Source organism: Coregonus clupeaformis, unplaced genomic scaffold (genome assembly GCF_020615455.1).
Source record: "Coregonus clupeaformis isolate EN_2021a unplaced genomic scaffold, ASM2061545v1 scaf1938, whole genome shotgun sequence".
Classification (NCBI taxonomy): domain Eukaryota; kingdom Metazoa; phylum Chordata; class Actinopteri; order Salmoniformes; family Salmonidae; genus Coregonus; species Coregonus clupeaformis.
Genome location: NW_025535392.1, coordinates 37,635 through 62,931, shown reverse-complemented (window position 1 = coordinate 62,931; position 25,297 = coordinate 37,635). Strand labels below are relative to the sequence as shown.

General features: G+C 45.4%; 1 protein-coding gene across 1 annotated transcript; it reads left to right on the top strand.

The window, feature by feature from the left end:
• The first annotated feature begins 3,522 nt into the window (after positions 1-3,522).
• LOC123487965 (protein BUD31 homolog) lies at positions 3,523-13,654 on the top strand. Its single transcript, XM_045218968.1, has 4 exons — positions 3,523-3,752; positions 5,716-5,838; positions 6,024-6,190; positions 13,415-13,654. The coding sequence occupies exons 1-4, from the start codon at positions 3,659-3,661 to the stop codon at positions 13,463-13,465; spliced, it is 435 nt and encodes a 144-aa protein (XP_045074903.1). The 5' UTR covers positions 3,523-3,658; the 3' UTR covers positions 13,466-13,654.
• Positions 13,655-25,297: the final 11,643 nt, after the last annotated feature.

The following is a 25,297-nucleotide window of genomic DNA, read 5'->3' as shown; positions in this document are numbered from 1 at the left end:
GGCCTTCATCACTCAGAAGAAAAGGACAGCTCAACATACTGCGGTATCTGTTAACCGGCCTAGTTCCAGGGTACGCATGATTTGCACCCTGGGGTATCCCGTTTCACCCGGGAAGGGATCTTTATTTTTTTTTTTACTTAATTCGAAAGTTAGGAAAGTTCCTATTGCCAGGGTTTAGAACTTTAGTGAATGTATGTCAGAGAACAGATGATGACAGAGAGAACATGGCTGTGTGTTTTAAATGTCCTTTATCAAGTCAAATCACTACCTACTCTCTCAGGGATGGATCCTCCTCTCCTCTAACTCCTCTCTCTCTTCTAGACTGAAATCCTCCTCTCCGTACGACCCAGTACATCACTGGGGCCGAGATCCCTGCCATCCAGGACCTCTATACCAGGCGGTGTCAGAAGGCGGCCCATAAAAATTGTCAAAGACTCCAGCCACCCAAGTCATAGACTGTTCTCTCTGCTACCGCACGGAAAGCGGTACCGGAGCGCCAAGTCTAGGTCCAAAAGGCTTCTTAACAGCTTCTACCAACCCAAGCCATAAGACTGCTGGACAGTTCAAAAAAATAAGATTATTGTTAATCAAATGGCCACCCGGACTATTTGCATTGACCCCCCCCCCCTTTTTTTTCACTGCTGCTACTCACTGTTTATTATCTATGCATAGTCACTTTACCCCTACCTACATGTATCCTTCTATCCCACCCCCCTACCCCACCCCCACAAAAATATATATATTTTTAAATATATTAAAAAATAAACAATATAAATAATACTAATATTAAAATTAAAAAATGAAATAAATAAAATATATAAAAAATGAAACAAAAATAAATAAATGGTAAAGTGGTTGTCCCACTGGCTATCATAAGGTGAATGCACCAATTTGTAAGTCGCTCTGGATAAGAGCGTCTGCTAAATGACGTAAATGTAAATGTACATATTACCTTGACTAATCTGTACCCCCACACATTGACTCAGGACCTGTACCCCCTGTATATAGCCTCGTTATTGTGTTACTTTTTATTTAATTTAGTAAATATTTTCTTAACTCTTATTTTTCTTAACTGCATTGTTGAGGTCTACACCTGTTGTATTCGGCACATATGACAAATAAAATTAGGATTTGATTTGTCTTCTACGCTGAAATCCTCCTCTCCTCTCTGTCTTCTACAGGCTGATTGGTCGGCTCAAATAGCCGACCAATCAGCCTGTTACCAACTCTTAGTAAACTTTTGGAAAAAATGGTGTTTGACCAGATACAATGTTATTTTACAGTAAACAAATTGACAACAGACTTTCAGCATGCTTATAGGGAAGGACATTCAACAAGCACAGCACTTACACAAATGACCGATGATTGGCTGAGAGAAATTGATGATAAAAAATATTGTGGGGGCTGTTTTGTTAAGACTTCAGTGCGGCTTTTGACATTATCGATCATAGTGTGACGAGTACCGATATACGAAGAGGCAGACACAGGAATTAACAAGGTCAAGGTTTACTTAATAATGAGAACGAGAACAACAAAGAGAGAGTAAACGACACGACGCTTCACAATCACAAAATACTGAACAGTCCAGGGCTATATAGGGGTGGTGATGATGAGGTGCAGGTGCGCTGGAGGTGATTAGGGTGCGTTGGGTTTCCATTCCGGTGTTGCCGAAGGTGGTGCGCTCAGAACCGGTGGCTCAGTAGACCGGCGAATCAGAGCCCCCGGAAGGGAGCAACGGGAGGAGGCGTGACACATAGTCTGCTGCTGGAAAAACGTATGAGTTATGGCTTTACACCCCCTGCTATATTGTGGATAAAGAGTTACCTGTCTAACAGAACACAGAGGGTGTTCTTTAATGGAAGCCTCTCCAACATAATCCAGGTAGAATCAGGAATTCCCCAGGGCAGCTGTCTAGGCCCCTTACTTTTTTCAGTCTTTACTAAACGACATGCCACTGGCTTTGAGTAAACCCTAAACCTCAACTACATCTCGTAATGAATAATGTGGAAATTGAGCAAGTTGAGGAGACTAAACTGCTTGGGTGTAACCCTGGATTGTAGACTGTCATGGTCAAAGCTCCCGAGTGGAGCAGCGGTCTAAGGCACTGCATCTCAGTGCTCGAGGCGTCACTACAGACCGAGTGGAGCAGCGGTCTAAGGCACTGCATCTCAGTGCTTGAGGCATCACTACAGACCCCCTGGTTCGATTCCAGGCTGTATCACAACCGGCAGTGATTTGGAGTCCCATAGGGCGGGGCACAATTGGCCCAACGTCGTCCGGGTTTGGCCGGTGTAGGCCCGTCATTGTAAATAAGAATTTGTTCTTAACTGACTTGCCTAGTTAAATAAAGAGACGCCATTTATGAGGCTTTCCAACTGAATATTTGTCTAACTTTACTTCCACCGTAATCCTGGTTTGCACCAGGGGACTCTGGCATCGCCACGACGTTTGTCGAGATGTTTTCCCTTTTTGCAGTCCCAAAACTTATTTCGCGTGCACTTGACCGTGAGTCTTCCTCCGCACAAGGATAAGTCACCTGGTCCAATTTGTCTTCGCTCTCAAAACCCAGACAGCAGAAACAGACACATTCTTCTTCAGTGGGGTTTATATAATAATAATAATATGCCGTTTAGCATACGCTTTTTTCCAAAGCGACTTACAGTCATGTGTGCATACATTTTTTTTGTGTATGGGTGGTCCCGGGGATTGAACCCACTACCTTGGCGTTACAAGCGCCATGCTCTATCAGCTGAGCTACAGAGGACCAACGTTATGGTGCTTTACCGCCACCTAGAACTGGCCACCTAGAACTGGAGTGCGGGCCAGAGACAGGGAGAATTACCGCCACCTAGAAACAGCCCAGTCTCCTTTCTACAGCACTTAGTCGGCCGCCAAATTGCCTGTCAGAAAACAATGACATTTATTTTTCTATACTTTTTTTTCATTATAAAAATATATGTGGGTGTATAAAACATTTTTTAATGGAGAACGTCAGTGAATCATATATCATGAATTGAAAAAACAGAGTGGGCCTAAATCGTTTGATCCATTTTGGGCACTTTCTTAGGTAACTAACCTGATGCGCTATAAAAGCACTGAGAGCAACACATCTAATTCCGTTTCAGCACAAAGTTTGAAGGTGCGTAACTGTGTCAGTTACATGTTTCACTTCTTTAATAACAAACACTTTATCCATAGGCAATTGACACATCAAATGTGTCAAATTAATCGGTTACATGTTTTTATGTGAGAAGAGGGCGTTTCCCATGCCAATAAATGCCATGTTCCAATCAACTGGGAACTCGGAAAATACAGGTCAAATCGTGGCGTCAGTGATCTTCAGGTCGGAAAGTCGGAGCTCTAGAAAGAGGCCCGATTTCCCGAGTTGGATGACCGTTCAAATCGATTTTTCCCAGTCGGAGCTCGTTTTTTTTTCCCGAGTTCCCAGTTGTTTTGAACGCGGCAAAAGCCCCATCGAATGGAATTGAGTGACGTATATCTCATGCGACGATTGAGCTGAGTCGAAGGGACTCCTCCACGTTGTGACGTCAATAAGAAGCGACCGTGAGCAGGCCTACGAAATCAACACACAAACATAGGACGGGGAATAGGGTTTGTTGTCTTTTTTGTTTGTTTATAATCAATTTGATTAAACGCAATGCCGAAAGTGAAGAGGAGCAGGAAGCCACCTCCGGATGGCTGGGAGTTGATTGAACCGACCTTGGACGAACTAGACCAAAAGATGAGAGAAGGTAATTTAGCTAGCCACCTAGCTAGCTAACTCCGCCCGTACCAAACGAGGCTCCGCTAACATCCTTGCCCACACAATGTTGACATTAGTTAGCTAGGGTATTCAACCAGTACTTATGATGTTAGCTATATTACCAATCTGTTGTGTGAATCTGACTTGGATCATTCCTGTTTTATTGTATGACGAGCTGTGACTAACTAACTTCTCCATACCGAATGAGGCTGCGCGTACAGCCAGATGTCTACCCCTGTTTGCGTTAAGTTTATGCGCCCTTGTCTGTATGTTATCTTTTTTGTATTGTGTGTTATTGTTCAGATAACTCGAAAATCAAGGCCAAAATGTTGACGTTAGCTAGTTTCTAAGTAACTACACTGAACAAAAAAATATAAACGCAACATGCAACAATTTCAAAGATTTTACTGAGTTACAGTTCATATAAGGAAATCCTTCAATTTAAATAAATTCATCAGGCCCCAATCTGTGGATTACACATGACTGGGAATACAGATGTGCATCTGTTGGTCACAGATACCTTAAAAGTTAGAGCTGTGAATCAGAAAACCAGTCAGTATCTGGTGATTTGCCTCATGCAGTACGACACATCTCCTTCGCGTAGAGTTGATCAGGCTGTTGATTGTGGCCTTTGGAATGTTATCCCACTCCTCTTCAATGGCTGTGCTAAATATTGACGGGAACTGGAACACGCTGTCGTACAAGTCGATCCAAGCATCCCGAACATGCTCAATGGGTGACATGTCTGGTGAGTATGCAGGCCATGGAAGAACTGGGACGTTTTCAGCTTCCAGGAATTGTGACATGGGGCCGGCCATGCATTATCATGCTGAAACATGAGGTGATGGCGGCGGATGAATGGCACGACAATGGGCCTCAGGATCTCGTCACGGTATCTCTGCATTCAAATTGCCATTGATAAAATGCAATTGTGTCCGTTGTCCATAGCTTATGCCTGCCCATACCATAACCCCACCGCCACCATGGGGCATTCTGTTCACAACGTTGACATCAGCAAACCGCTCGCCCACACGACGCCATCTGCCCGAACAGTTGAAACCGGGATTCATCCATGAAGAGTACCCTTCTCCAGCATGTCAGTGTCCATTGAAGGTGAGCGTTTGCCCACTGAAGTCGGTTACGACGCTGAACTTCAGTCAGGTCAAGACCCTGGTGAGGACGACGAGCACGCAGATGAGCTTCCCTGAGACGGTTTCTGACAGGTTGGGCAGAAATTCTTCGGTTGTGCAAACCCACAGTTTCATCAGCTCTCCGGGTGGCTGGTCTCAGACGATCCCGCAGGTGAAGAAGCCGGATGTGGAGGTCCTGGGCTGGTGTGGTTATACATGATTTGCGGTTGTGAAGCTGGTTGGACATAATGCCAAATTCTCTAAAACGACGGAGGCCGCTTATGGTAGAGAAATGAACATTCAATTCTCTGTCAACAGCTCTGGTGGACATTCCTGCAGTCAGCATGCAAATTGCATGCTCCCTCAAAACTAGAGACATCTGTGGCATTGTGTTTGACAAAACTGCACATTTTTAGTGGTCTTTTATTGTCCCCAGCACGAGGTGCACCTGTGTAATGATAGTGCTGTTTAATCAGCTTCTTGATATGCTACACCTGTCAGGTGGATGGACTATCTTGGCGAAGGAGAAATGCTCACTAACAGGGATGTAAACAAATTTGTGCACAACATTTGAGAGAAATAAGCTTTTTGTGCGTATGGAACATTTCTGGCCTTTTTTTTTTTTCAGCTCATGAAACATGGGACCAACACTTTTACATGCTGCGTTTTCTATTGTTGTTCAGTTTAGCTAGTTTAGGGTAATCAACCCGCCAACTAGTCGCTACTTAGCTAGCTACAATATAAAGTTGATGTATGAATGTGAATCTTGGATTATTCCTGTTTGTATTGTGTTTATGACGAGCTGCGACTGTCTCCTTCCAGCCGAGACGGAGCCTCACGAGGGAAAGCGGAAGGTGGAGTCGCTGTGGCCGATATTCAGACTGCATCATCAGCGGAGCCGATATATCTTCGACCTGTTCTACAAGAGGAAGGCCATCAGCAGAGGTGCAGTAGGAACCTCCAAGACAGGGTTTAATGTTAGGTTGGGTTATTTTAAGATGAGGTATAATGCTCTTTCTCTGTTTGTGTGTGGGTGTGTATATGCAGTAGGAACCTCCAAGACAGGGTTTAATGTTAGGTTGGGTTATTTTAGATGAGGTATAATGCTCTTTCTCTGTGTGTGTGTGTAGAGCTGTATGACTACTGTATAAAGGAGAGTTATGCTGATAAGAACCTGATAGCGAAGTGGAAGAAGCAGGGATATGAGAACCTGTGCTGCCTCCGCTGCATCCAGACACGAGACACCAACTTTGGAACCAACTGCATCTGTAGAGTCCCCAAGAGCAAACTGGAAGTGGTGAGGACTGCAACACACTAGTACTGCAACACACTAGTATTGCAACACACTAGGACTGCAACACTCTAGTACTGCAACACTCTAGTACTGCAACACTCTAGTACTGCAACACTCTAGTACTGCAACACTCTAGGACTGCAACACTCTAGTACTGCAACACTCTAGTACTGCAACACACTAGTACTGCAACACACTAGTACTGCAACACACTAGTACTGCAACACACTAGTACTGCAACACTCTAGTACTGCAACACACTAGTACTGCAACACACTAGTACTGCAACACTCTAGTACTGCAACACTCTAGTACTGCAACACTCTAGTACTGCAACACTCTAGTACTGCGACACTCTAGTACTGCGACACTCTAGTACTGCGACACACTAGTACTGCGACACTCTAGTACTGCGACACTCTAGTACTGCGACACACTAGTACTGCGACACACTAGTACTGCGACACACTAGTACTGCGACACACTAGTAATGCGACATGGAACAAGATAGTACTGCAACACTCTAGTACTGCAACACTCTAGTACTGCAACACACTAGTACTGCAACACACTAGGACTGCAACACACTAGGACTGCAACACACTAGGACTGCAACACACTAGGACTGCAACACACTAGTACTGCAACACACTAGGACTGCAACACACTAGTACTGCAACACACTAGGACTGCAACACACTAGGACTTCAACACACTAGGACTGCAACACACTAGTACTGCAACACTCTAGGACTGCAACACACTAGGACTGCAACACACTAGGACTGCAACACACTAGGACTGCATCACACTAGGACTGCAACACACTAGGACTGCAACACTCTAGTACTGCAACACACTAGGACTGCAACACTCTAGTACTGCAACACTCTAGTACTGCAACACTCTAGTACTGCAACACACTAGTACTGCAACACTCTAGTACTGCAACACTCTAGTACTGCAACACACTAGTACTGCAACACTCTAGTACTGCAACACACTAGGACTGCAACACTCTAGTACTGCAACACACTAGGACTGCAACACTCTAGTACTGCAACACACTAGGACTGCGAGATTCTAGTAATGCGACATGGAACACGATAGTACTGCAACACTCTAGTACTGCAACACTCTAGTACTGCAACACACTAGTACTGCAACACACTAGGACTGCAACACACTAGGACTGCAACACACTAGGACTGCAACACACTAGGACTGCAACACACTAGGACTGCAACACACTAGGACTGCAACACACTAGTACTGCAACACACTAGGACTGCAACACACTAGTACTGCAACACACTAGGACTGCAACACACTAGGACTTCAACACACTAGTACTGCAACACACTAGTACTGCAACACACTAGTACTGCAACACTCTAGGACTGCAACACACTAGGACTGCAACACACTAGGACTGCAACACACTAGGACTGCATCACACTAGGACTGCAACACACTAGGACTGCAACACTCTAGTACTGCAACACACTAGGACTGCAACACTCTAGTACTGCAACACTCTAGTACTGCAACACACTAGTACTGCAACACACTAGTACTGCAACACTCTAGTACTGCAACACTCTAGTACTGCAACACACTAGTACTGCAACACACTAGGACTGCAACACTCTAGTACTGCAACACACTAGGACTGCAACACTCTAGTACTGCAACACACTAGGACTGCGAGATTCTAGTAATGCGACATGGAACACGATAGTACTGCAACACTCTAGTACTGCAACACTCTAGTACTGCAACACACTAGGACTGCAACACACTAGTACTGCGACACACTAGTACTGCAACACACTAGGACTGCAACACTCTAGTACTGCAACACACTAGTCCTGCAACACACTAGTCCTGCAACACTCTAGTACTGCAACACACTAGTACTGCAACACACTAGGACTGCAACACACTAGGACTGCAACACACTAGTACTGCAACACACTAGTACTGCAACACACTAGTACTGCATCACACTAGGACTGCAACACTCTAGTACTGCAACACACTAGGACTGCAACACTCTAGTACTGCAACACACTAGGACTGCAACACTCTAGTACTGCAACACACTAGTACTGCAACACTCTAGTACTGCAACACACTAGGACTGCGAGATTCTAGTAATGCGACATGGAACACGATAGTACTGCAACACACTAGGACTGCAACACTCTAGTACTGCAACACACTAGTCCTGCAACACACTAGTCCTGCAACACTCTAGTACTGCAACACACTAGTACTGCAACACACTAGGACTGCAACACACTAGGACTGCAACACACTAGTACTGCAACACACTAGTACTGCAACACACTAGTACTGCATCACACTAGGACTGCAACACTCTAGTACTGCAACACACTAGGACTGCAACACTCTAGTACTGCAACACACTAGGACTGCAACACTCTAGTACTGCAACACTCTAGTACTGCAACACACTAGTACTGCAACACACTAGGACTGCAACACTCTAGTACTGCAACACACTAGGACTGCGAGATTCTAGTAATGCGACATGGAACACGATAGTACTGCAACACTCTAGTACTGCAACACTCTAGTACTGCAACACACTAATACTGCAACACACTAGTACTGCAACACACTAGGACTGCAACACACTAGTACTGCGACACACTAGTACTGCAACACACTAGGACTGCAACACTCTAGTACTGCAACACACTAGTCCTGCAACACACTAGTCCTGCAACACTCTAGTACTGCAACACACTAGTACTGCAACACACTAGGACTGCAACACACTAGGACTGCAACACACTAGTACTGCAACACACTAGTACTGCAACACACTAGTACTGCATCACACTAGGACTGCAACACTCTAGTACTGCAACACACTAGGACTGCAACACTCTAGGACTGCAACACTCTAGTACTGCAACACTCTAGTACTGCAACACACTAGTACTGCAACACTCTAGTACTGCAACACACTAGGACTGCAACACTCTAGTACTGCAACACACTAGGACTGCAACACACTAGTACTGCGAGACTCTAGTAATGCGACATGGAACACGATAGTACTGCAACACTCTAGTACTGCAACACTCTAGTACTGCAACACACTAGTACTGCATCACACTAGTACTGCAACACTCTAGTACTGCAACACACTAGTACTGCAACACACTAGTACTGCGACACTGTAGTACTGCGACACACTAGTACTGCGACACACTAGTACTGCAACACACTAGTACTGCAACACACTCTAGTACTGCAACACACTAATACTGCAACACACTAGGACTGCAACACACTAGTACTGCGACACACTAGTACTGCAACACACTAGGACTGCAACACTCTAGTACTGCAACACACTAGTCCTGCAACACACTAGTCCTGCAACACTCTAGTACTGCAACACACTAGTACTGCAACACACTAGGACTGCAACACACTAGGACTGCAACACACTAGGACTGTAACACACTAGGACTGCAACACACTAGTACTGCAACACACTAGTACTGCAACACACTAGTACTGCAACACTCTAGTACTGCAACACTCTAGTACTGCAACACACTAGGACTGCAACACTCTAGTACTGCAACACACTAGGACTGCAACACTCTAGTACTGCAACACACTAGTACTGCAACACTCTAGTACTGCAACACACTAGGACTGCAACACTCTAGTACTGCAACACACTAGGACTGCAACACACTAGTACTGCGAGACTCTAGTAATGCGACATGGAACACGATAGTACTGCAACACTCTAGTACTGCAACACTCTAGTACTGCAACACACTAGTACTGCATCACACTAGTACTGCAACACTCTAGTACTGCAACACACTAGTACTGCAACACACTAGTACTGCAACACTGTAGTACTGCGACACACTAGTACTGCAACACACTAGTACTGCAACACACTAGTACTGCAACACACTCTAGTACTGCAACACACTCTAGTACTGCAACACACTAGTACTGCAACACACTAGTACTGCAACACTCTAGTACTGCAACACTCTAGTACTGCAACACACTAATACTGCAACACACTAGTACTGCAACACACTAGGACTGCGACACACTAGTACTGCGACACACTAGTACTGCAACACACTAGGACTGCAACACTATAGTACTGCAACACACTAGTCCTGCAACACACTAGTCCTGCAACACTCTAGTACTGCAACACACTAGTACTGCAACACACTAGGACTGCAACACACTAGTACTGCAACACACTAGTACTGCAACACACTAGTACTGCAACACACTAGTACTGCATCACACTAGGACTGCAACACTCTAGTACTGCAACACACTAGGACTGCAACACTCTAGTACTGCAACACACTAGGACTGCAACACTCTAGTACTGCAACACACTAGGACTGCAACACTCTAGTACTGCAACACACTAGTACTGCAACACTCTAGTACTGCAACACACTAGGACTGCAACACTCTAGTACTGCAACACACTAGGACTGCAACACACTAGTACTGCGAGACTCTAGTAATGCGACATGGAACACGATAGTACTGCAACACTCTAGTACTGCAACACTCTAGTACTGCAACACACTAGTACTGCATCACACTAGTACTGCAACACTCTAGTACTGCAACACACTAGTACTGCAACACACTAGTACTGCGACACTGTAGTACTGCGACACACTAGTACTGCGACACACTAGTACTGCAACACACTAGTACTGCAACACACTAGTACTGCAACACACTCTAGTACTGCAACACACTCTAGTACTGCAACACACTAGTACTGCAACACACTAGTACTGCAACACTCTAGTACTGCAACACTCTAGTACTGCAACACACTAGTACTGCATCACTATAGTACTGCAACACACTAGTACTGCATCACTCTAGTACTGCAACACACTAGTACTGCAACACACTAGTACTGCAACACACTAGTACTCTATCACTCTAGTACTGCAACACACTAGTACTGCATCACTCTAGTACTGCAACACTCTATTACTGCAACACTCTAGTACTGCAACACTCTAGTACTGCAACACACTAGTACTGCAACACTCTAGTACTGCAACACTCTAGTACTGCAACACTCTAGTACTGCAACACACTAGTACTGCAACACTCTAGTACTGCAACACTCTAGTACTGCAACACTCTAGTACTGCATCACTCTAGTACTGCAACACTCTAGTACTGCAACACACTAGTACTGCAACACACTAGTACTGCAACACACTAGTACTGCAACACACTAGTACTGCAACACACTAGTACTGCAACACACTAGTACTGCATCACTCTAGTACTGCAACACACTAGTACTGCAACACACTAGTACTGCAACACACTAGTACTGCAACACACTAGTACTGCATCACTCTTCCCCCCCCCAGTCTGTTAACCCTTTGTTTCCTCCCCCCAGTCTGTTAACCCCTCTGTTTCCTCCCCCTAGTCTGTTAACCCTCTGTTTCTCCTCCCCCCAGTCTGTTAACCCCTTTGTTTCCTCCCCCCAGTCTGTTAACCCCTCTGTTTCCTCCCCCCAGTCTGTTAACCCCTCTGTTTCTCCTCCCCCCAGTCTGTTAACCCCTCTGTTTCTCCTCCCCCCAGTCTGTTAACCCCTCTGTTTCCCCCCCCCAGTCTGTTAACCCCTCTGTTTCTCCCCCCCAGTCTGTTAACCCCTCTGTTTCCCCCCCCAGTCTGTTAACCCCTCTGTTTCCCCCCCCCAGTCTGTTAACCCCTCTGTTTCCCCCCCCCAGTCTGTTAACCCCTCTGTTTCTCCTCCCCCCAGTCTGTTAACCCCTCTGTTTCTCCTCCCCCCAGTCTGTTAACCCCTCTGTTTCCCCCCCCAGTCTGTTAACCCCTCTGTTTCCTCCCCCCAGTCTGTTAACCCCTCTGTTTCCCCCCCCCAGTCTGTTAACCCCTCTGTTTCCCCCCTCCCAGTCTGTTAACCCCTCTGTTTCTCCCCCCAGTCTGTTAACCCCTCTGTTTCTCCTCCCCCAGTCTGTTAACCCCTCTGTTTCTCCTCTCCCCCAGTCTGTTAACCCCTCTGTTTCTCCCCCCAGTCTGTTAACCCCTCTGTTTCCCCCCCCAGTCTGTTAACCCTCTGTTTCCTCCCCCTAGTCTGTTAACCCCTCTGTTTCCCCCCCCCAGTCTGTTAACCCCTCTGTTTCTCCCCCCAGTCTGTTAACCCCTCTGTTTCTCCCCCCCCAGTCTGTTAACCCCTCTGTTTCTCCTCCCCCCAGTCTGTTAACCCCTCTGTTTCTCCTCCCCCCCAGTCTGTTAACCCCTCTGTTTCCCCCCCCAGTCTGTTAACCCCTCTGTTTCCCCCCCCCAGTCTGTTAACCCCTCTGTTTCTCCCCCCCAGTCTGTTAACCCCTCTGTTTCCCCCCCCAGTCTGTTAACCCCTCTGTTTCCCCCCCCCAGTCTGTTAACGCCTCTGTTTCCCCCAGTCTGTTAACCCCTCTGTTTCCTCCCCCAGTCTGTTAACCCCTCTGTTTCTCCCCCCAGTCTGTTAACCCCTCTGTTTCCTCCCCCAGTCTGTTAACCCCTCTGTTTCCTCCCCCCAGTCTGTTAACCCCTCTGTTTCCTCCCCCAGTCTGTTAACCCCTCTGTTTCCTCCCCCCAGTCTGTTAACCCCTCTGTTTCTCCTCCCCCCAGTCTGTTAACCCTCTGTTTCTCCCCCAGTCTGTTAACCCCTCTGTTTCCCCCCCCCAGTCTGTTAACCCTCTGTTTCTCCTCCCCCCCAGTCTGTTAACCCCTCTGTTTCTCCTCCCCCCAGTCTGTTAACCCCTCTGTTTCCTCCCCCCCAGTCTGTTAACCCCTCTGTTTCTCCTCCCCCCAGTCTGTTAACCCCTCTGTTTCCTCCCCCCAGTCTGTTAACCCCTCTGTTTCTCCTCCCCCCAGTCTGTTAACCCCTCTGTTTCCTCCCCCAGTCTGTTAACCCCTCTGTTTCTCCTCCCCCAGTCTGTTAACCCCTCTGTTTCTCCCCCCCCAGTCTGTTAACCCCTCTGTTTCCCCCCCCCAGTCTGTTAACCCCTCTGTTTCTCCTCCCCCCAGTCTGTTAACCCCTCTGTTTCCCCCCCCAGTCTGTTAACCCCTCTGTTTCTCCTCCCCCCAGTCTGTTAACCCCTCTGTTTCCCCCAGTCTGTTAACCCCTGCCTGTCTGTCTCTCTACAGGGGAGGATAATCGAGTGTACCCACTGTGGCTGCCGAGGCTGCTCCGGCTGAATCGTCAGGATCACCTGGCTATTCTACTCTGGATCGTCTAGTCAGGTCTGGATCACCTGGCTGTTTTTTGCTCTGGATCGTCTAGTCTGGCCTGGCTATTCTACTCTGGATCGTCTAGTCAGGTCTGGATCACCTGGCTGTTCTGCTCTGGATCGTCTTGTCAGGTCTTTTTCTACGGGACATCAGGGCTCATCTACTCCACCTTTTGTGCTTCGCTACCCTGGAGAGGCGTCTGATCTCAAATACACCCCTGCACCTCTATCCCCTGCTCCCTATCGGGGGGGTAGGGGTGGGTTTGTGATTGGCCGTGGGTTATTCTTACCATTCCAGCTGTTTAGTACACGTGGTGGTCATTTATAAAGTGCTATTGTACCTCATTTACAATGAAGAGGGCCGGGGGGCTTTTGCTGTTGAAACATGTCATTGCTTTGAACCTGATGATTCTTGTTTTATTTGTACCTTATAATTTTAATAAAACTCTTGTTAAATAAAATAATGCTGTCTTTGTGTGTGTGTCACGGGCGAGATCTGAACCACGGTCTCCCATGGGATAAACCAAAATCTTGACCGTGAGCCCAAGAGGAAATTTGAATTCACATGGCACGGCAGCCTCAACGGACCGTGAACCAGACAAATCTCTGCCGTCGGAGTAGTGTCTGGATGAGTTCTGAGACCGTGAACCAGACTCGAGTCTCCCTTAACAACATCTCTTCTAAGTCTCCCTAACATCCTCTCTCTAAAAAAAACATATTCTACATTTCTCGTCTCTAACAACCTCTTCATATGTTCTAAGTCTCTAACAACATCTCTTCTAGTCTCTAACTACCTGTGGTGTAGAGTACTTCAGTAAAAATACTTTAAAGTACTACTTACAGTTGAAGTCGGAAGTTTACATACACCTTAGCCAAATACAGTTTTTCACAATTCCTGACATTTAGTCCTAGTAAAAATTCCCTGTCTTCGGTCAGTTAGGATCACCACTTTTATTTTAAGAATGTGAAATGTCAGAATAATAGTAGAGAGAATGATTTATTTATTTCATCACATTCCCAGTGGGTCAGAAGTTTACATACACGCAATTAGTATTTGGTAGCATTGCCTTTAAATTGTTTAACTTCTGTCAAACGTTTCGGGTAGCCTTCCACAAGCTTCCCACAATAAGTTGGGTGAATTTTGGCCCATTCCTCCTGACAGAGCTGGTGTAACTGAGTCAGGTTTGTAGGCCTCCTTGCTCGCACACGCTCCCAAGGATGAACCAGACTTGTGGAGGTCTACAAAAAAAAAATCTGAGGTCTTTGCTGATTTCTTTTGATTTTCCCATGATGTCAAGCAAAGAGGCACTGAGTTTGAAGGTAGGCCTTGAAATACATTCACAGGTACACCTCCAATTGACTCAAATGATGTCAATTAGCCTCTTCATTTTCTGGAATTTTCCAAGCTGTTTAAAGGCACAGTCAACTTAGTGTATGTAAACTTCTGACCCACTGGAATTGTGATACAGTGAAATAATCTGTCTGTAAACAATTGTTGGAAAAATTACTGTCATGCACAAAGTAGATGTCCTAACCGACTTGCCAAAACTATAGTTTGTTAGCAAGAAATGTATGGGGTGGTTGAAAAACAAGTTTTAATGACTCCAACCTAAGTGTATGTAAACTTCCGACTTCAAGCGTAAGTAGTTTTTTTTTGGTATCTGTACTGTACTTTACAATGTATATTTTTGACACATTTTACTTGACTGCATTACTAAAGAAAATAATATACTTTTTATTACATACGCTTTCCCTGACACCCTAAAATACTTGTTACATTTCGAATGCTTAGCAGGACAGGAGTTCACACACTTATCAAGAGAACACCCCTGGTCATCCCTCTTATCAAGAGAACACCCCTGGTCATCCCTCTTATCAAGAGAACACCCCTGGTCATCCCTCTCATCAAGAGAACACCCCTGGTCATCCCTCTTATCAAGAGAACACCCCTGGTCATCCATCTTATCAAGAGAACACCCCTGGTCATCCTTCTTATCAAGTGAACACCCCTGGTCATCATCTGATCTGGCGGACTCACTAAACACGCATGCTTCGTTTGTAAATTATGTCTGCATGTTGGAGTGTGTCCCAGGCTATCCGTTGTGCCGTCTGGTTTGCTTAATATAAGTAATGTGAAATTATTTATACTTTAACTTTTGATACTTAAGTATATTTGAGCAATTAAATTTACTTTTGATACTTAAGTATATTTAAAACCTAATACTTTTAGACTTTTATTCAAGTAGTATATTATTTGGTGACTTTTACTTGAGTCATTTTCTCTTAAGGTATCTTTACTTTTACACAAGTATGACAATTGGATACTTTTTCCACCACTGCTAACATCTCTTCTAAGTATTGTGACGTCACGAGAGGCTACACAGCTTTCAGCGGGATTGCTCAAGTAGTGCAAGGAGACCAGGTTCAACCAAAACAAGGATTTTATTAAAGGTCTTGGGAAACTAACGAAAGTATAACACAATTCTGTTCTCTGGTGGCTCTTTAAGGGTTAACAGTTCAGGGATGTCTCTTCCACATCCAAAATCATAACTCTCCCTCGCTCAAATAACTTTTCCCCAGTCTTACTGTATTCCACGTTGCAGCTAGTGGCCAACCCAGCAAAACGTCCTTCCAAATGTCCACACGTATTTCCACAGGTGCATATATCCAAAGGTGAGTATTTCCCAAAGGTAAGTATCTCCAAATCCTTATATTCCTCATGGAAGTGGACGTGCAGCACTCTTGTCCTCCAGAGAGCCCAGGTTGGAGACTGTGTCTCTTCACCCCCCCACACTCCCCTCAGTGTGTCTCTTCCCTTTCCAAACCTTCAGCTCATCAGCTCCTCATTTGTTTCAGCTGCGTGGGAAGATTGGCCATAGAGGGGTGGAGTTCCCGACCATACCAGCAGATGGAGCCATAGCTGTCTGGGTTTGCAGCCACCTCAGGGGGATGTAACGTCCCCTCCAGGACACAGCCTCTCGTGACATCACACATCCCCCTCCTCGGGACCGACGTCCTCGTCGGGTAAAGGCAGCGAAGAAGGCATCACGCCGGGAGAGGGCGTCCGCATTGCCGTGGTGCTTGCCAGCCTGCTCTCTCTTCAACTCCTCCACCTCTAGGACCAGGGACTCAGCCTCCTGTTGTCTCTCCCTGAGTTTCTTACTGAACGCATCAGCCTTGGTTTTAGCAGAGTTTAGCTTCTGTTGAGCAGCTTTCAGTTCCTTCTCTCTCTCTGCCTCCGCATTCTTCATCTTGTTCTCCAACACCTTGTACTTCTCCTCTGCCTTCTTCTGGACCTCCTTACTACTGCGCAGGGTCTCCTCACACTCCTCGATGGTCCTGCGCAGCCTCTCCAGCTCCTCCTGTTGCTTATGGAAGGAGCTCTGTTGGAGTTTAGCCTGGAGGATATCTAACTCTTCTGTCTTCATGTCTAACTGTTGCTTTAACAAACGATACCTCTCAGCGGTCCCCTTCAGACCAGACAGTTCTTTGTCCAGATTCTGTAGCTCCGTCTCTGTGTCGGTCTGGGCACCTGCCATCCCTATCAGAGCCCGGGCGGGAGTGAGTAACTCGGAGGATTGCACCGGAGCCTTCCCAGGATGAGTCTTGCCTCTCCGTTTCCGAGGTACTCGGGTTATCCTCTCCTGAGACTCTCTCCAGAGTGGGTAAAAGGCTGGGCAGTCTCGTCCCAATTAGGACAGGAACGGGGAGGGAATCAACCACCCCCCGCCGTCGTGTGTATGGTTCCCCGTGTGCTGGTCATTGTAAGTTCAGTAATGGGGTATTCTCTGGTGTCCCCATGGACACAGGAAACTGGGAGGACTTTCCCCGGGGTCAGACACGTTGGGCCCACCAAATCCTTACGCACCAGGGTGGCCCGGCTACCAGAATCCAGTAAGGCCTCCACATCATGGTGATTCACAGTTACCGGGCAGGTGGGGGGTCGATCTGGGCCGCCATCTACGACTCCCAAGAGCGAGGCAAAACGGTGTGTGGGTGCTGAGCTGGAGGACTCCGCAGTGGGCATAGGTTCATCGGCTGGTTTCCCACACTGCCAGGAGATATGTCCCATCTCCCCACACCGGTAACACTGTCGAAGTTTCCCCCTCCTGGTGTACTCTTCTTGGACCCGCCTGGTTTCTGGCTCCCCCTGGAGCCGGGATAAGTCCTGACGTGGCTGGGTTCGAGACCTTGGGGTCCTTTGGACGGGTTCTTCCCATTTGTGGTGGGGCCGCACTCCTGGGGTCTTTTTCGGGAAGCATTCAGCATCTCCGCTGTGGCCTGGTACTTTTCCACAGCTTCCACGGTCAGATCAGCCGTGGTCAAGGCCTGTTGACTGATGAACCGTTTTGCCTCATAAGGCAGGGGCGCGTAGGTAACGATCCACCACAACGGCCTCCACCACCGCCGCTGCTGTATTCCTCTGCAGATCCAGCCATTTCCTTGCGATTCGGACAAGTTCATGCATCTGCGCCCGAGGAGGTTGGTCTGGTTGGAAGGTCCAGCTGTGAAAGCGCTGGGCCATACCAAACTTTGTGAGTCCATATCTGCTGAGGATCTCAGACTTCAGGGCATCATAGTCAGTAACCTGGTCAGGGCCCAGGTCCCGGACAGCATTCAGCGATTCCCGGTTAGAAAGGGGGCTAACAGACCAACCCACTGTTGCTTGGGCCAGGCTTCCCTAGTGGCCGTGGCCTCAAATGCATGCAGGTATGCCTCAATGTCATCGGTAGCTCCCATCTTAGATATAAAGTCACTTGCCTTTATTGGGCGGGTATTTTGGACAACCCTCTGTCTCTGCAACTGCAATTCCTCTGCCTTCAGAAGGTTGGCTTTCTTTTGCTCCTCCAAGAGAGCCACGTTTGCTTGCATCTGGGCTTGCTGGCCAGCAACAAGGGCTTTCAATATGTCCTCCATTTCAGTCGGGCGGGGAGCCTACGGCCAACTTGGAAAACTGGGTGATCAAACCTTCGGTATCCTCCTCTGACATGCACTATTAACGCTTGAGCGTGCCCGTATTCTCCACCATCTGTGACGTCACGAGAGGCTACACAGCTTTCAGCGGGATTGCTCAAGTAGTGCAAGGAGACCAGGTTCAACCAAAACAAGGATTTTATTAAAGGTCTTGGGAAACTAACGAAAGTATAACACAATTCTGTTCTCTGGTGGCTCTTTAAGGGTTAACAGTTCAGGGATGTCTCTTCCACATCCAAAATCATAACTCTCCCTCGCTCAAATAACTTTTCCCCAGTCTTACTGTATTCCACGTTGCAGCTAGTGGCCAACCCAGCAAAACGTCCTTCCAAATGTCCCACACGTATTTCCACAGGTGCATATATCCAAAGGTGAGTATTTCCCAAAGGTAAGTATCTCCAAATCCTTATATTCCTCATGGAAGTGGACGTGCAGCACTCTTGTCCTCCAGAGAGCCCAGGTTGGAGACTGTGTCTCTTCACCCCCCCCACACTCCCTCAGTGTGTCTCTTCCCTTTCCAAACCTTCAGCTCATCAGCTCCTCATTTGTTTCAGCTGCGTGGGAAGATTGGCCATAGAGGGGTGGAGTTCCCGACCATACCAGCAGATGGAGCCATAGCTGTCTGGGTTTGCAGCCACCTCAGGGGGATGTAACGTCCCTCCAGGACACAGCCTCTCGTGACATCACAGTATCTAGTCTCTCTAACAACATCTATTCTAGTCTCTCTAACAATATCTCTTCTCTCTAACAACATCTCTTCTAGTCTCTCTAACAACATCTCTTCTAGTCTCTAACAACATCTCTTCTAGTCTCTCTAACAACATATATTCTAGTCTCTAACAACATCTCTTCTCTCTAACAACATCTCTTCTAGTCTCTCTAACAACATCTCTTCTAGTCTCTCTAACAACATATCTTCTAAGTATCTAGTCTCTCTAACAACATCTCTAGTCTCTCTAACAACATCTCTTCTAGTCTCTCTAACAACATCCCTTCTAGTCTCTAATCTTTCTAACAACACTTCTAAGTCTATAGTCTCTAACAACATCTCTTCTAGTCTCTCTAACAACATCTCTTCTAGTCTCTAACAACATCTCTTCTAGTCTCTCTAACAACATCTATTCTAGTCTCTCTAACAACATCTCTTCTAGTCTCTAACAACATCTCTTCTAGTCTCTCTAACAACATCTCTTCTAGTCTCTCTAACAACATCTCTTCTAGTCTCTAACAAAATATCTTCTAGTCTCTAACAACATCTCTTCTAGTCTCTCTAACAACATCTCTTCTAGTCTCTCTAACAACATATCTTCTAAGTATCTAGTCTCTCTAACAACATCTCTAGTCTCTCTAACAACATCTCTTCTAGTCTCTAACAACATATATTCTAGTCTCTCTAACAACATCTCTTCTAGTCTCTCTAACAACATCTCTTCTAGTCTCTAACAACATCTCTTCTAGTCTCTCTAACAACATCTCTTCTAGTCTCTAACAACATCTCTTCTCTAACAACATCTCTTCTAGTCTCTAACAACATATCTTCTAGTCTCTCTAACAACATCTCATCTAGTCTCTCTAACAACATCTCTTCTAGTCTCTCTAACAACATCTCGTCTCTCTAACAACATCTCTTCTAGTCTCTCTAACAACATCTCTTCTAGTCTCTCTAACAACATCTCTTCTAGTCTCTCTAACAACATCTCTTCTAGTCTCTCTAACAACATCTCTTCTAGTCTCTCTAACAACATCTCTTCTGGTCTCTCGAAGCAGAAATGAAGAGATTTCAGTGATCCGATGTTGTGATGTTCTGGGTGTGATTTCCAGGCCACAAGCTAAGAACCCAACTAATGATGGACGGTAATAGCGAAATGTATCTGATGATTGTGGTAAAGTTGTAATAGTACAGACCATGGAGTAAACCAGCCTTATATGTTGGGGTTTATGACGGGGGTTAGACAGTTGGACTGAGCTCATGAGGCATTTGTAAATTATGTTGTTCAAAGATCATATCATTGAAATGACCAACGAAAAACATTGCAGATTGCACCTTTTTTAAGGTGTCAGTTTCACTAGACTGTGGTCGTGTTACCCATCTCAGGCGTTGCATTGCATCGACCAATGGTTGCGTGCCGACGTCATCAACTCTGCAGTTGGGCACCAGATTGCGATAACATAATGATGTGGTTTAGCTGGTATGGAAAATACCTACCCGAGCGTTTTAAGATCTGGCAGGCGTCAGCAACACCTGGGCAGAGGAACACAACCTGTGTAAAGGTGAAGTACTGGAATGAGCCGCCACAGCTACGATCAATCAATCAATCACGTTTATTACAATACGACCTGGGTTTATTGATCCAATATTGATACAGTCGGTGGTTGCAACACTAATCGACCTTGGATCAGAGATGGAGAGAATTCTCAGACAGGTTCCCCAGACTAAGTCGTACTACACCGGTTCTGACGCTCGTCGGATGTGGCAGGGCTTGAAAACTATTACAGACTACAAAGGGAAGCACAGCCGCGAGCTGCCCAGTGACACAAGACTTCCAGACGAGCTAAACCACTTCTATGCTCGCTTCGAGGCAAGCAACACTGAAGCATGCATGAGAGCACCAGCTGTTCCGGATGACTATGTAATCATGCTCTCTGTAGCCAATGTGAGTAAGACTTTTAAGCAGGTCAACATTCACAAGGCCGCAGGGCCAGACGGATTACCAGGACGTGTACTCCGAGCATGTGCTGACCAACTGGCAAGTGTCTTCACTGACATTTTCAACATGTCCCTGACTGAGTCTGTAATACCAACATGTTTCAAGCAGACCACCATAGTCCCCGTGCCCAAGGACACTAAGATAACCTGCCTAAATGACTACCGACCCGTAGCACTGACGTCTGTAGCCATGAAGTGCTTTGAAAGGCTGGTCATGGCTCACATCAACACCATTATCCCAGAAACCCTAGACCCACTTCAATTTGCATATTGCCCCAACAGATCCACAGATGATGCTATCTCTATTGCACTCCACACTGCCCTTTCCCACCTGGACAAGAGGAACACCTACGTGAGAATGCTATTCATTGACTACAGCTCAGCATTCAACATCATAGTGCCCTCAAAGCTCATCACTAAGCTAAGGATCCTGGGACTAAACACCTCCCTCTGCAACTGGATCCTGGACTTCCTGACGGGCCGCCCCCAGGTGGTAAGGGTAGGTAACAACACATCTGCCACACTGATCCTCAACACGGGGGCCCCTCAGGGGTGCGTGCTCAGTCCCCTCCTGTACTCCCTGTTCACCCATGACTGCATGGCCAGGCACGATTCCAACACCATCATTAAAAGTTTGCAGACGACACAACAGTGGTAGGCCTGATCACAGACAACGATGGTTGAGCACGGCGCTTGTAACGCCAAGGTAGTGGGTTCGATCCCCGGGGACCACCCATACACAAAAAATGTATGCACGCACGACTGTAAGTCGCTTTGGATAAAAGTGTCTGCTAAATGGCATATTATTATTATTATTATGAGACAGCCTATAGGGAGGAGGTCAGAGACCTGGCCATGTGGTGCCAGGATAACAACCTCTCCCTCAACGTGACCAAGACAAAGGAGATGATTGTGGACTACGGGAAAAAAAAGAGGACTGAGCACGCCCCCATTCTCATCGACGGGGCTGTAGTGGAACAGGTTGAGAGCTTCAAGTTCCTTGGTGTCCACATCACCAACGAACTATCATGGTCCAAACACACCAAGACAGTCGTGAAGAGGGCACGACAAAGCCTATTCCCCCTCAGGAGACTGAAAAGTTTTGGCATGGGTCCTCAGATCCTCAAAAAGTTATACAGCTGCACCATCGAGAGCATCCTGACTGGTTGCATCACCGCCTGGTATGGCAACTGCTTGGCCTCTGACCGCAAGGCACTACAGAGGGTAGTGCGTACGGCCCAGTACATCACTGGGGCCAAGCTTCCTGCCATCCAGGACCTCTATACCAGGCGGTGTCAGAGGAAGGCCCTAAAAATTGTCAAAGACTCCAGCCACCCTAGTCATAGCCTGTTCTCTCTGCTACCGCACGGCAAGTGGTACCGGAGCGCCAAGTCTAGGTCCAAAAGGCTTCTTAACAGCTCCTACCCCCAAGCCATAAGACTCCTGAACAGTTAATCAAATGGTTACCCGGACTATTTGCATTCCCCCCACACTTATCTATTTTTTACTTAACACTTATTTTTCTTAAAACTGCATTGTTGGTTAAGGGCTTGTAAGTAAGCATTTCACTGTAAGGTCTACACGTGTTGTATTCGACGCATGTGACAAATACAATTTGATTTGATTTATATACGAAATAGGCAACTGCACATTACGCACAACAGAAAAACATAAAAGCCCATAGATGTAGCTAGCTATATAAAAGCCCATAAATGTAGCTAGCTGTATAAAGCCCATAGATGTAGCTAGCTATATAAAGCCCATAGATGTAGCTAGCTATATAAAGCCCATAGATGTAGCTAGCTATATAAAGCCCATAGATGTAGCTAGCTATATAAAAGCCCATAGATGTAGCTAGCTATATAAAGCCCATAGATGTAGCTAGCTATATAAAGCCCATAGATGTAGCTAGCTATATAAAAGCCCATAGATGTAGCTAGCTATATAAAGCCCATAGATGTAGCTAGCTATATAAAGCCCATAGATGTAGCTAGCTATATAAAAGCCCATAGATGTAGCTAGCTATATAAAGCCCATAGATGTAGCTAGCTATATAAAAGCCCATAGATGTAGCTAGCTATATAAAGTCCATAGATGTAGCTAGCTATATAAAGCCCATTGATGTAGCTGGCTATATAAAGCCCATAGATGTAGCTAGCTATATAAAGCCCATAGATGTAGCTGGCTATATAAAGCCCATAGATGTAGCTAGCTATATAAAGCCCATAGATGTAGCTAGCTATATAAAGCCCATAGATGTAGCTAGCTATATGAAGCCCATAGATGTAGCTAGCTATATAAAGCCCATAGATGTAGCTAGCTATATAAAGCCCATAGATGTAGCTAGCTATATAAAAGCCCATAGATGTAGCTCGCTATATAAAGCCCATAGATGTAGCTAGCTATATAAAGCCCATAGATGTAGCTAGCTATATAAAAGCCCATAGATGTAGCTAGCTATATAAAGCCCATAGTTGTAGCTAGGTATATAAAGCCCATAGATGTAGCTAGCTATATAAAAGCCCATAGATGTAGCTAGCTATATAAAAGCCCATAGATGTAGCTAGCTATATAAAAGCCCATAGATGTAGCTAGCTATATAAAGCCCATAGATGTAGCTAGCTATATGCTCTCTTGGGTAAATAAATGAATCTAGCTCCAGTAGGCTAATCTTTTAGAGTGTGAACTGTATTGCTGTACTGTATTGTATTATACTGTATTACTGTACTGTATTGTATTATACTGTATTACTGCACTGTATTGTATTATACTGTATTACTGCACTGTATTGTATTATACTGTATTGCTGTACTGTATTGTATTATACTGTACTGTATTGTATTATACTGTATTACTGTACTGTATTGTATTATACTGTATTACTGTACTGTATTGTATTATACTGTATTACTGTACTATATTTTATTATACTGTATTGCTGTACTGTATTGTATTATACTGTATTACTGTACTGTATTGTATTATACGGTATTACTGTACTGTATTGTATTATACTGTATTGCTGTACTGTATTGTATTATACTGTATTACTGTACTGTATTGTATTATACTGTATTACTGTACTGTATTGTATTATACTGTATTGCTGTACTGTATTGTATTGTATTATACTGTACTGTATTGTATTATACTGTATTACTGTACTGTATTGTATTATACGGTATTACTGTACTGTATTGTATTATACTGTATTACTGTACTATATTGTATTATACTGTATTGCTGTACTGTATTGTATTATAATGTATTACTGTACTGTATTGTATTATACTGTATTACTGTACTGTATTGTATTATACTGTATTACCGTACTGTATTGTATTATACTGTATTACTGTACTGTATTGTATTATACTGTATTGCCGTACTGTATTGTATTATACTGTATTGCTGTACTGTATTTTATTATACTGTATTACATTTACATTTTACATTTTAGTCATTTAGCAGACGCTCTTATCCAGAGCGACTTACAGTTAGTGAATACATCTTTTTTTATACTGGCCCCCCGTGGGAATCGAACCCGCAACCCTGGCGTTGCAAACGCCATGCTCTTATCAACTGAGCTACATCCCTGCCGGCCATTCCCTCCCCTACCCTGGACGACGCTGGGCCAATTGTGCGCCGCCCATGAGTCTCCTGGTCGCGGCCGGCTGCGACAGAGCCTGGATTCGAACCAGGATCTCTAGTGGCACAGTTAGCACTGCGATGCAGTGCCTTAGACCACTGCACCACTCAGTATTGCTGTACTGTATTGTATTATACTGTATTACTGTAAAGTATTTTATTATACTGTATTATATGGACTGGAATTACGCCCCTAGTTCAAACCATGATAAAGCAGTGAGATAACATGTGATTCTGGTGCAGCACATGAGGCCTACAAAGTTACAAGTATAGGCTAGAGAACTAGATTTTAATTATTTTGAAATATAATAGGGCCTATTTGTATAATTAGTAGGCTGACGCATATAATATACCTTTCATAATACTTTCTCTCTCTCTAGTGTTGCTTCCTCGCTTTCAACAGTTAAATGAAATAAGTTTAGTTGTCCTTATCTTCATCATTCTAATGACATCCTTGAATAATATACGACT

Coding starts and splice junctions, on each gene's coding strand:
- LOC123487965 (XM_045218968.1), top strand. CDS start 3,659: ATGCCGAAAGTGAAGAGGAGCAGGAAGCCACCTCCGGATGGCTGGGAG. Junction 3,753..5,715: donor AGACCAAAAGATGAGAGAAG/GTAATTTAGCTA, acceptor GTCTCCTTCCAG/CCGAGACGGAGCCTCACGAG. Junction 5,839..6,023: donor GAGGAAGGCCATCAGCAGAG/GTGCAGTAGGAA, acceptor GTGTGTGTGTAG/AGCTGTATGACTACTGTATA.